Source organism: Ahaetulla prasina, chromosome 2 (assembly GCF_028640845.1).
Source record: "Ahaetulla prasina isolate Xishuangbanna chromosome 2, ASM2864084v1, whole genome shotgun sequence".
NCBI classification, from domain to species: Eukaryota; Metazoa; Chordata; class Lepidosauria; order Squamata; family Colubridae; genus Ahaetulla; species Ahaetulla prasina.
In genome coordinates this window covers 123,119,138-123,132,343 of record NC_080540.1, presented here as the reverse complement: position 1 = coordinate 123,132,343, position 13,206 = coordinate 123,119,138, and the positions used below count along the sequence as shown (strand labels likewise).

At 35.0% G+C, this 13,206-nt stretch overlaps 1 protein-coding gene across 1 annotated transcript in view; it reads left to right on the top strand.

The window, feature by feature from the left end:
* LOC131189518 (protoheme IX farnesyltransferase, mitochondrial) overlaps nucleotides 1-13,206 on the top strand; it is a 76,000-nt gene that overhangs the window by 27,770 nt on the left and 35,024 nt on the right. Inside the window, exon 2 of the mRNA XM_058165637.1 lies at nucleotides 9,459-9,529. Coding sequence (XP_058021620.1) covers nucleotides 9,459-9,529 — 71 coding nt within the window. The remainder of the gene's footprint in view (nucleotides 1-9,458; nucleotides 9,530-13,206) is intronic.

The following is a 13,206-nucleotide window of genomic DNA, read 5'->3' as shown; positions in this document are numbered from 1 at the left end:
GAAAGGCTCTCCTGGAGACGGCCGCCAAATGATCTTCAAACGACAGCCGCATCCAGGAGAACACCCAAGCTGCGCACTCTCCTTTGGGGCCAATAACTGCTTCAACAGTCAGCTGCGGCTGCAGCTGACTGTATCGGGTGCCGGCATCCACAGCCACTCCGTCTTGGAGGATTGAGCTTGAGCCTGTTCCTCCCCATCCAGACCCGACGGCTTCCAAACACCGGGACAGCACTTCGACAGCTTCGCTGGGGTGGCCCGGGTGAAAAGTACAGCTGAGTATCATCAGCGACAGTTGATATCTCACCCCAAAGCCACTGATGATCTCACCCAACGGTTTCATAGATGTTGAACAGGAGGGTGAGAGAATCGACCCCGCGGCACCCCACAAGTGAGGTGTCTCGCGGTTGACCTCTGCCCCCTGTCAACACCGTCTGCGACCGGTCGGAGAGATAGGAGGAGAACCACCGATAAACGGTGCCTCCCACTCCCAATCCCTCCAACCGTGCAGCAGGATACCATGGTCGATGGTATCGAAAGCCGCTGAGAGGTCTAATAGGACCAGAGCAGAGGAATAACCCCTGTCTCTGGCCCTCCAGAGATCATCCACCAACGCGACCAAAGCTGTCTCCGTGCTGTATCCGGGTCGGAAACCGGACTGGAACGGGTCTAGATAGACGGCTTCATCCAGGTACTGGGGTAGCTGCCGTGCCACAGCACTCTCTACAACCTTCGCAGTGAAGCGAAGGTTGGAGACCGGACGGTAATTACCTAAAATAGCTGGGTCCAGGGAAGGCTTCTTGAGGAGGGTCTCACCACTGCCTCCTTCAAGGCAGCAGGAAAACTCCTCCAACAAAGAAGTGTTGGTAATCCCTGAGCCAGCCTCGTGTCACTTCCCGGGAGGCCAGCACCAGCCAGGAAGGGCACGGGTCCAGTAAACATGTCGTAGTATGCAGCCTCCCCAGCAACCTGTCCATGTCCTCGAAAGTCACAGGGTCAAACTCATCCCAAATAACCTCCACAAGACGCGACTCCGCCCTCCCACCTGGATCATCCCAATTTCGGTCCAAGCCGTCCCGGAGCTGAACAATTTTGTCGTATAGATAACCACTAAACTCCTCGGCACGGCCCAGCAACGGGTCATCCCGCACCTCCTGATGAAGGAGGGAGCGGGTCACCCGAAACAGGGCGGCTGGGCGGTTATCTGCCGACGCAATGAGGGTGGAAGCATAGGAACGCCTCGCCTCCCTCATTGCCACTAGGTAGGTCCTAGAATAGGATCTAACTAGTGTTCGGTCAGCTTCTGAGCGGCTGGACCTCCAGACACTCTCTAGGCGTCTTCTCCGGCGTTTCATCTCTCTCAGCCCCTCGGAGAACCAAGGGGCCGGGCGAGGCCTACGCCGGGTCAGAGGCCGCAAGGGCACGACACAGTCCAAAGCTCCAGCTGCGGCCCGTTCCCAGGCCGCAACTAGCTCTCCAGCCGTGCCGTGGGCCAGGTCCTCAGGAAACGGCCCAAGCTCCGTCAGGAACCTCTCCGGGTCCATCAGGCGCCTGGGATGGAACCAACGCGTTGGCTCTGTCTCCCTGCAGTGGTGGATAGCGGTCCGAAAATCTAGGCGAAGGAGAAAATGATCTGACCATGACACCGGTTCTGTTTCTAAGTTGTCTAATACCAGATCATTTCGCCACTGACCAGAGATATAAATCAGGTCCACTTTCAATGATTGATAGCTCAATCTACCTTCAGTGTTTCCAGTCCAAACTCTAATGACTATTATCCATATCTGTAGGCATTTTGCTTATGCTGTTCACTTCAAGCTACTTTCCATTTCTTCTTTAGATAAAGATGTGCCTGCTTATGAAATTTTGTTATGAAACAAAATGGAGAGGCTATTAATTTGAAGCTAAGTAGTGTTCAGATTTATTCTACTTCTGATAGGAGTCTATCAGAGCTGCAAAGTAGACTAAGAATTAAAAACCACCACCACCAGAAGAAGACAATGGCAAACCACTTCTGTACAGTACTGTTGGCAAGGAAGCTGCATGACCATATCTGGAATGGAATTTGATTTGATGGACTAAACTTTACTTTCATTTAGGTGTGGTTTACACTTTTATTCAAAGTCCTTCAGATGAATTAAAGGAAGTAATTTAGCAGTGTCATAGAAGTTTGCTGAATACAGTGGAAAGCTCCTGGCCTCAACAACAGCAACTGAGAATAGACAGGAACATTTACAGAGTGTTGCTTTTTGTGTTTCAATATATGTATTTAAAGTTAGTCCTTGATCAACTATTTCTGGCTAAGCAATCTGGAATTTTTTACACAACCATCTGACATTAAATAACTTTATTAAAAGAGCATTTTAGATTTTATAAACCTTGTCAAACGTATATAAAAGTAGAACATGTAACTATTAGAAATGTTATGTATGTTTCAGTGCTGAAATTAGATAAGATTTTAAACCTTATAAAAATATTTCTTTGCCTTGAGCAATAGCATATATTTTTCTTCATCTAATTTTTCAGTATAAATTCAATTTATTTAAGCTGTTTAGAATTAACCCACCTAGTTTCTCTGCTTAACAGTATGTTTATTGTTAAAAAATAGGAAAAGAAAAGCTATGTACGCCCTCAGATTACAGTAATTCTGCCAGTAAAAAATTTGAAACACAATCCAAGTGAAAAGCAACACCGGTCATTATTAACATTTAGAGTAGCTCAGAGCAAGCACTGAGAGGATAAAATGATCTAATACATCCAAGGCAGCAATCTCTTTTTCTTAAAAACAATAATCAAAAGAAACCCCAATCTCACTTTAAAATACTCAGAAAAATTAATATCACAAGGAGAGTCTCAAATAATATTTTTAGCATATGAGAATTTAGGTGCAGAGCAGATCCACAGTTTAATGGATAATGTTTGACAACTATTCTACATTATTCAGGTGGTTTTGAAAAAAAATTTTTTGAATGGGTATTCCCCAAAACTATTATAAATACTTTAAAATTCAGAATTCACAATTCCTAGTATCATACAAATGTACACTCAAGTCCACCCTGCTAGTTCCTTCTACTGTAATAATGCAAAATGTAGAAAACCAGGGAAAGCAGTGGACAAATAAAGCAGGAAATGAGGGAAAAGAATAGGAAATACAGCAAAAACTAACGTACATCAACTCCATTTACTATACATTTTCTGTCCTTGCAAAGCAATTTTGCTTCCACCTCATCTTCACATAGGATACGTATATCATATTTTCTTCTTTAAACTTCTCACCTCTCTTTGAATATCTCGTCAACATCATTTCTCCACAACTTTCTCTATCATTCCTTTCCCCTCAACCTTTCCACATTTCCTATATTGATTTTATAAAGCTGACTTTATTATTTTCCTCTAAGTGACCAGTCTGCTTCTTTTTTTCTTTCATTCACTCACTTCTTACTCATTCTTTTTTTCAGTCCACTTTCATTCAGCATTCTTTTTTGTTACCCCCACCCCTCTCTCTCTCTCTCTCTCTCTCACACACATACACACACACACTTATTTAGTGTTACGTTTCCAATGCATCTACTCTCAGGTCCAAATAACAAAGTGCCAAAAGGATTCTCTTAGACATAGCCATTTTTGCTTCATTTGACAAACATTCATTCCTTACCAGAGGCCAGAGATAAACTGTTTTCTCCTTTCTACCAGTATTTGCATGACTTAAATTTTCTGTATCAATTTTCCTGTCTTCGGTGAACATTCTACTAAGGTACACAAGTTTATCAGCCTGCTCTAATTTTCATCATTTATAACCTGCAGTTTTTCATTCCATTTTTCATGTCAGTCATAACTGTCTTGGAGGTTTTTTTTTTAATTACCGCTAATTTGCAGAGCCACTGTTCCTACTAAAAGAACAATGTTTGTTTTATGCTGAAAGAAATCAAGCATCAATTTTCTGAAAAGTTGAAATCCTTTGTATAGTATTAAGTGTGAGTTTTGTTATAGTTTGCTGTATCATTAGGATTTCACCTAACTTTGAGTGTGCTATAATAATTTTATTTATTTATTTATTTTAAAAAATCCATGCTTTTTTCTTAACCTTCTCAATTGAAAAGATATTTTGATAAACCTTTTGCATATTCCATATACCCATCAATTATATGTCACTTTATATGTACCTTTTACTTTAATGTTTGAATGGAAGTGTTAAAGGCAGATATACAATAATGCAAAGTACTTGAACCAGGTTATACTTGAATCAGAGGCGTGTTTCTGTATCTAACAGGAAATACTATCTAATCTGCTATAAGAATAGAGCAAACCCTGGGTGCACTATAGCCTCTCATCCTCCAAAATGTTCCTTAAACAGAAAAGCTTTGTGAATGTTACTTGATTATGTAACTGACTTAGCCTACATACTCACATGTAAACTAATTCCAAGCTTGTCCCCATAAGCATATAGTGCATATGCTTGTTAATGCATCTCGAAACTATTTCATTTAGATCATTTATACATAATGTTGTATGTTTTGGGTAAGAACTACAGTAAAGCTTTAACATTTAATTGGAAAACTACTGAGTTAATATTTTACCAAATTGACTGGGGACAGAGTAGTTTCTTTCTATTTGAAAAGATCAAATAATTGCAGATTTTTGTGTAAATATTGTACACAGGCTGTGGCTATTTAGTTTTTAGTTTGAGTGAAAGCCTAAGCAACATACAGTCTATGGTATTTTGTTTCAATTTAGCATATTTTAGATGCACATTGAACTTGTTTTTAATTTGATGCTAATTTGAAGTAGAAAATAAACAAATTTATAAATAGAAAAATTAGTTGCATTGAACACGTTTTTAGCTGCCTAAAAGTTTCAAAAAAGACCAACTTCTAATCCCATTTGTTCTGCTTTATGTTCATAACTTGAGGACAGGCAGGTGTTAGGTGCAGTTTCTGAAATCAAACATTCTGTACTATTCCTACTCCCAAAAGACTTCTGAGATTTTCCTTTCATGAAATAGTATAGGATGTTTTCAAGATTTGCTCAGTCTGTGTTGTAGGCTTTTGTTTCCCATAATGATTAGTCAAAACTCATTAGTCAAAAAAATAATCTTAAAAATATTTAGGCAGAAAGTGATCTTAAAGCTATTAAAAATAATTTTAAAAAATAAGTAAGATCTCCTTTGAATCCTATCACTTTATGGACATTTTTATGCACTCCCCCCCCAAAAGAGAATTAGTTTGTCATTTCCTTTTGTCTGGAAAATTGATCCTTCTGATGAATTTCATACAAGATCTAAACCCATTTAGTATAGCAAACGTGCTATCTGTATATTTTGTCAAAAGCTTTTTTAGCATCTAATGACAAAATTACAAATAGATCTTTATTTTTTATTGAAGTGTAGTAAATATACATCTAATCGAATATTGTCTGTTGCTTACCTAGTTTTATAAATTCTGCTTGATAATTCTAAATAATGAACAATATCACTTACTGTAATCTGGTTGATAGCTATTAATTTGTAATTGCAAGTTTTTTCATCATCATTAATCAGTGAGATTGGATGATAATTAGCACATTGAGTATGATCTTTACCTGATTCTGTTGTAATTGTAATATTAACCTGATTAAATGCCTTTGATAATATTCCCTTATCAAGTATCTCACTATTTAATTTTTTTAAGGGAAGCAACTTTTTAGACTTAGCCAGAAATTAAACAGAGATAAGATTTTGTTCCTCTCATGTTAGAATTCAGGGTTATCTAATTAAATGAGTTAATGGGAGATCCAAAACAAAGAGAGTGCTTACAGTGCTTATATACAGAATTCTATAGATTGGGCATCCTTTGAAAATGATTTGGAAGTAAGCCTTTAGAATATGCAAGAATGCCAATACTGCACCTCTAGCAACATTTTGTTTTCAAATTTGCATAGAACTCTGAAAAAAAAAAGAACTGTTTTAAATGAGTGTTGCACTTGGGCGTTCCAGATCCCAAAATATGTTTACCAAATCATTTTCGAAGGATGCACAGCCCTACAAATCAATATTACAATAAGACATTAATTTGAGTAACTTTAAACTATAATTATACTATCGTAGAACATAGAACATTAGTTTTTCAGTAAAACTTTTTTAGTAAAAGCTGTATATTACAATTTCATCCTTTTTTAAAAATCCTTGCCAACATGATCAGGAAGGTTGTCCAGTTTGTTTAGTTCCCCTGGTGGCCTCAGTATTAATCACAGTAGAAAGAGAAAGCCATAGTAATTAAATCTTTGATCTGATTCAGATTTTCTTATATTCTTATTGTACTATAGATTCAGCCCTTTCATTAGCAAATATGTCATGAATCTTTTACATATGTCACAATTATTTTTTATTTCTCTCTTTCTCCTGTATACCTTTTTTTCTAGTTTACTGAATAAATATATAAGTATTACTTTCTTTTTAGGGTGACTCACCAAAGACATTTAATAGCCACCAAAAGAGAAAATTGTGGCAATGTCTTAAGTTGTCCCATAACCTATTTGTGAGTCATGACCCACCATCTGAAAACCACTGAGCAAGAGAACTCTTTAATCTGGCTCTAAATCTGATTGATATTCGAGCATCAGTTTTATATTTGTATGTAAAATCTGACATTTTCACATAGTTCTAATTCTTTCATAAACATTATCAGTGAAGGCCAGTCCAGAAGAAAACTGATGAAAAACATATGATTGTTCCTAACATTAAACAATAAAATAGCAGTTGACCTCACACTTTTAGAACCACAAAATGTAATTAAGTTGTCAATTCAATGAAAGCTATGTAATGGGAATGATCTTTTACAGAAATTTACCCACAAGTCATATTTAATGTGGTTTTTCTCAACATCATGATTTAAATATTTATTTCTTCTGATTCCAAAAGTTCCGTATACTCTTAATATTAGAGCTAAATTATGAGCGTTAATGCTCTATCACTGTATATTTAATTCTCTCTACATCCTCCTGCTGTTGAAATTGCCAGAACTGTAGGAAAGGTAATATTCTACTTTGGTCAAATTAAATGATGCATTCAGACTTCCTGAGGAAACAGTTTTTATAAGTAGCTAAAATATTTATTTATCCAGGTTTCATCTTACAGGGTTTTTTTATTTTCTAAAACAAGCAAAACTATCAAGTCTCTAATGATCTAATCTAAAACCAAGTCTTACCCCCTGCTTGGAATAGAAATGAATGACATTTGAACTACATTCTTGAGGAAAATTAGAGTGGTACTTTTGTCCCCAAACATCTGGGGGGTGGTATAGAAAATCTGATAACTGATACTTTGCTGACATTATTTGGATCTGAAGTGATTGTATAAACACTTTTTCTTAGATACTGTCTATTTATAAAAATTACTTTTGGGTATTGCAGAAAGACAAATTAAGGAAACATGTTAGGAACTAGGTTTAATATACAGTATCCGTACAGACTTCCCTCTCAGTCACTATACCCATCTAGAGAAAATGGAGCAATGATACTGGATAGTCCCAAGGAATATGTTACTTTTAATTCCTAAACCTGAAGAATTTTAGCAGCTGAATTATTTAAAAAGCCAAATTGTATCTTCTGCATTATGAAACAAGATCTTGAATACTTTCATGTGTAGAAACATAAAAAAGATGTGCTGGATTAGATTTATACCCATTTAATCTAGCATTTTTGTTCCCACTGTGGTCAACAAAATGCTTCTGTAAGAGCACGATCCTTCTATGAAGACAGGAATATTCTCAAAATATCTGGTGTTTGAAAAAATCCTTACTGAAGCTAAAAGCAAAAAAATGTGATTTGGAACAATTGATAGCCATATCCTACATTTATTTATTTATTTATTATTTAGACTTTTATACCGCCCTTCTCCCGAAGGACTCAGGGCGGTGTGAATACTCTATTAGAGAAATGCAAGTTGGTGGCTATCATTTTATTTGATAGTAAAGATACATAAATATTTCTCTTTTTTCCTTCTCAACTGCTTATCATTCAACCACACTGGAATGCTTTTATTGTGGACACATTCCATGTATTTATGAATAATGAAATATTTTCTTGGTGTGACTAGTTGAAGATGTGAGGGTCAAGATTATTGATAATGGAATAACTGATATAGAAATCTGTCTCTGTCTGTCAATCTAATCTAGTCTAATCTTTTTCTAACAACTAATAGTTGCTTTAAAGCAACTAATAGTTGCTTTAATCTTAACTTCAGCATTTGAGTATTGTAACACTGTACCATTTTTCATAAAACTGAAAACAATTATACACATTGTCTAAATGTTGATGGTTTGTTATGATTCCTTAAAATAGTCTACTGAAAGTTTTTATTACTACTAACAATATTCTTTTTTGCTGAACTATGAAATATTAAACACCAGTCCTATCCACCTCAAATTAGTTCTTTCTAGGATCATTCTTCTTACTGTCTAAGAAACATAAGGCCCAGATATTTTAATACTTTTTCATTGCCAGTGAATAACCTTTGCCATTTTTTTTCTTGATTCCTGCCCTGTATTTGGTTGGCATAAGTTAAAACTACTACCATTACAATTCCTGCACTGATTTGCTTGTCTGTCCCACTTGAAAGATAATGAATTGTGCATAGAAAATAATATTTGTTAGCAGTGACTGAAAGCATAGCATGAGTTAGCTGATACCTCAGTTAGTTTCTTCTGTCAGCAATTGTGAACATCTGCCTATTGTGAATGGAAGCCTTACTGCTTTCAGACAACAAAAATATGTTTCTTTTATGTTTAAGGTCTTCTGTTAAAGGAACGATCACAAGGTCATCCTTGAAATTCATATGAATAATTTCATAAAAAGGATTGATAACTACTGAAACCTGTTGCTAATTATTTTATATTGTTTTCATGAATAAATAAAAATGATAGACATTTTTGTATCCCCATGTTTTGCTTTAATAGCTATGGACATGTTTTCTTTGCAAAATGGATTCACAGGATTATATTAGGCTGAGCTGCCATGTTAATCCCTCTGACTGGAGTTGAAAAGGATTCTCTTGAATCAGTAGGAGCAGTAGCATTTGCTAGAAAGAGAGTCTCTTGATAGGGTAACAGGCTTCAAATTTTGGTGATCGTAAATTGCTGCAGTATTAATCTTTAAAACTAATAACTTGCAATTAACAATGTGCACTTTTATTTAAAAAATTAGGCAGAAGAAATAAGGGTGTTTTTATGGAAGTATTGTCAGATTTGTCAAAAGCTCTGAGGAAAATAGATTCTGTGGGCTTATTTTCAAAGTTTTTGTTCATGCGGTTTCCCTGCCCTTTAAGGAAATGTAGGAGAAAAGTTATATGTAAAATAAAATTGCATTATTTCAGTTGTACCTTGATTTTTTTTTTTCATGAAGACCAGGCAACTGCAAAAATAATTCATAGTTTCAACAGTTTGAATGCATCTCTTAGAATTGTTTTCTTTTTCTTTTTTCTGTTGTAGTTCTTTGAAGTTCCATTTGATGCAAATATGAACAGGACAAAAAACAGACCTCTAGTACAAGGGCAGATCAGGTGAGGTTGCACATATGCTTTCTTTAAATAGAAATGAATCTCACTGTTGCTGTATGTATTTCCCCCATCTTTCTTTGTGCTTAGTTAAATAAAGATTAAAAGACATGGAAAAAAATCATTTTGAATGCTTTGATGATTCTGACACTGATAATGCCACCCAGAAAATACATCAACTTGCCTTCATCATGTTCATATGTCGTATAAGGGCCATTATAGATATGCTTATTAAGAGTTAACAGACTTCAACATTTTCATATAAAAATAAACATTAGAAGCAAAATGCTGATGCTACTAGGACTTGTGAATTTCCAGAAAAATTAAACTCTCCTGCATTAAATCTTAAAAGAAACTTACTTTAACCAATACAAGTAAATAGGCTTGTATTCTTTAAATATTTGGGATACAAACCACATAATACCTGATCACTGGTTTATGATATTCTAGCAGAATAGAAGCACAATATGTTTCCTACTGCCAGATACATAATCATAGGGGATTTACATTATTAGAATGATTCTGGACCCCTGGCAGTTTCTGAAATAAATAATATATAATTGTAATTGCCATGAATAAAGGATATTTTGTGGCCAAAATGTATGCATACACAATTATTCAAAAGTAACGTAAAATATTGCTATTACTATTATGGACAGTATTGTGCCAAATCACAGCCATATTATAGTACTTGGAACTAGCTGAGAATGTGCTATTTCTTATCTAATGGACGTGTTACCCTGCATTCTGTTGGGTCCTTGGTGCTCTCTGAGTTTGGTGGTTTTCTTGCAAACGTTTCATTACCAAACTAGGTAGCATCATCATACATTGTATGACCTAACATTATAAGGCTGATTATGTTACCTAGTTGATAATGAAACCTCTGCAAGAAAACCACCAAGTTCAAAGAGCACCAAGGTTCCCACAATCTAACCTTGAGCTACAAATATTCACTTCTTTTGGTTCCTGTATTCTCTTCTTGCCTCAAATCTTAATTGTGTCATTTTATACATGCATATTACATTTAATGGTAGAGTACCTTTTAAACTTTCCATTTAAAATATTACATCTCTGCAAATGAAGTGTGATTTCTGATGACTGAATGTGTGTATCAAAACTTGCTCATTTCTTGATCTAAAGACCTTGAGAGTATGCTGCTAAATACAATCTATGAAATATAGTTATATCCTCCTATAAATCATTGTAACACTTTTTGCCAAAATTTTACAAAAAATAATTCTTAAATATGTCTCATCTTTTGTGCATACACTTTTCTCTATGTATACATATAAATAAAAAGCCAAGGTCCCAGGAGGCTTCTGTTTGAACATAAAGCAACCTTGATTTCTGCTTGTGTGTCTGTTCAGTTTCTTAAAGGATTCAGTTCCAAGTTCTAGGGGGATGGAGAATACTGCACCTTATTTGCAAACTTTAAACTAAAGCCCTTATTCATAAACTATTCAACAAACAATTTTCAGATAGCATTTCTATGATTTGTGCCAAGGATTATTTATAACAAAATTATGTTTTCCCTTAGGCATCTGTGAACAGTTGGTCCTATTTATTTCTGTGTTTTATCCATCATCTTTGGAGGATTGAAGAAAAGTGATGGATGAAATTACACGAAAATTGAAACAAAATAGTAAAGCAAGCCCTGGGGGTAAACTCACCCTCATTGTAAATAGAGTACTTTAGTAAACTTGTTCTGATTTGTTCTGTGAGGTGGTGCTAATTATAGATTTCTAAGTTCAGTTAATTTTATTTAAAAAACTTCACGAGGAAAATTTTAATGAGAACATCTGTTGAGCACACAGTAAGCCAAAAATTGAGCCCAGCCAAAATTCAGTGAAATGGATCTATACCCTTCACTCTAGTCTTTGAATTTAGTTAGGTAACTATATATGAAATAAAACTCCTCCTCCTCATTCCCAGATAAAATTAAAGGAGGTTTTTTTCCTGATCTGAATTACATTCACAGTAACTCACACAGGCAATCCAGTGCTTGCATGTATTTCTCACAGAAAAATACTCTAAAATACATTAAGGGACAGAGCTCTCAATTGCTAAAGTACATATATAAAATGCCTGTTTCTCCACATAATTATTTAGATGAAATTGGAAGGATTTGAAAGATATACCATTTGGCCAAAATCATTTTAAAAAAAGGAAAAGAAACTATATATATTTTTTAAATTGTTCTCTTTGCCCTGCCTGTTGTAATCACTGAGTGGGGGAGGGTCCCAAGGAATTACTCAACCATCCATGTATTTATAGCCAGTTTAATGCTCTTTAAAATGTCACAAAGTTTTAAATAATAAATGCCTATAGATGTCATGTTAACTATCAACTGCCACTATTTCTTCAGCTGGCCAAAAGTATTCCTAGCACGAGATCCATCTTATTGTGGAGTTTGTCCTAATGTTTGAAACTTCCATTATTATTATTACTATTACTATTATTATTATTATTATTATTATTATTATTATTATTTACTTTATTCATTAAATATTTATTATTATTATTATTATTATTATTTTATTATGATGATGATTATTAAAAAATTCTTCTACAGTTAACACTGAAGGTAAATCAAAACTAAACAGAGATAGTTGTATTTGAAAAGTCGGTATTGTGTATTCTGGGAATCATTCCAAACATGTTTGGGGCATGCATAAGGAATTTTGCATGCCTTCAAAGCATTGTTGTGGGGGGAGGTTGCGATACATTTGACTTTCATCAAGTTTAATGATGGGCTAGTCTATTCTTGTTCTTTTAATTTAACTTTTTGATGCTGTAAATACAGAGACAACTACTTACTGAGAAAATGTTTTGAAGTCTATTGATTTTACATAAGGTACTAAATTGTTCAATTGTCACTGATCAAAATACTTTAAGAATCATGAATGTACAGATCATATTTTGATAGCCTTCTCAAATATATATATTTGCTGCTGTCTTCAGTACAACATAGGTTTTCACTATGTAGCCCTGTTAGCAATGTCTCATTTTTCCATCATTTCACGTTCATATGTCTCTCTTCTCTCACATCTTATCAAACTTTTTAGACAAAAACAGCTTGTTTCTGTCTGTTCTTATTTTATGTTTAATGCATAAATGGATGCATCTTGATTAAATCCACTCTCTACGACTATTAAATCCATTGGATTTTTAAATTATTTGTGAAGATTATTGTGCAATCCAGCTTCAATTATTTTGTTTTTGTTTATAATAGAGCTATAATGGACCAAATTTTGAAACTATTTTAGATTTAATGTTATTTTGTTTGTTTGTTTGTTTTGAATATAGCTACCTTTTTTGATATGGCCATGACAAATATTATGCAGAATAAATATAAAATAACATTGGGCCACATTTCCCTGTCATGATAAACTATAATTTGGGAAAGAGATCTTGTTAATTGTTCCAACCAGAAATTGCCCCAAGGCTGAGGAAATTGTTCAAGTTATTTATTCTTCCACAGAATAAATAGAATCACTGTAAGTATGAGAGTTTTGGCACAACTCCACCGCATGACCTCAAGGAAGCCAGTTGGATATAGCAGTAACAAATGTGATCCTTATGAAAGCATTACACTCCTAATTATTATTAGGATAGTAAATCCATCACTTCTGACTGGGTGACAAAGAAACATTTATATTTGCTAGGCATATTTTATCCTCAGG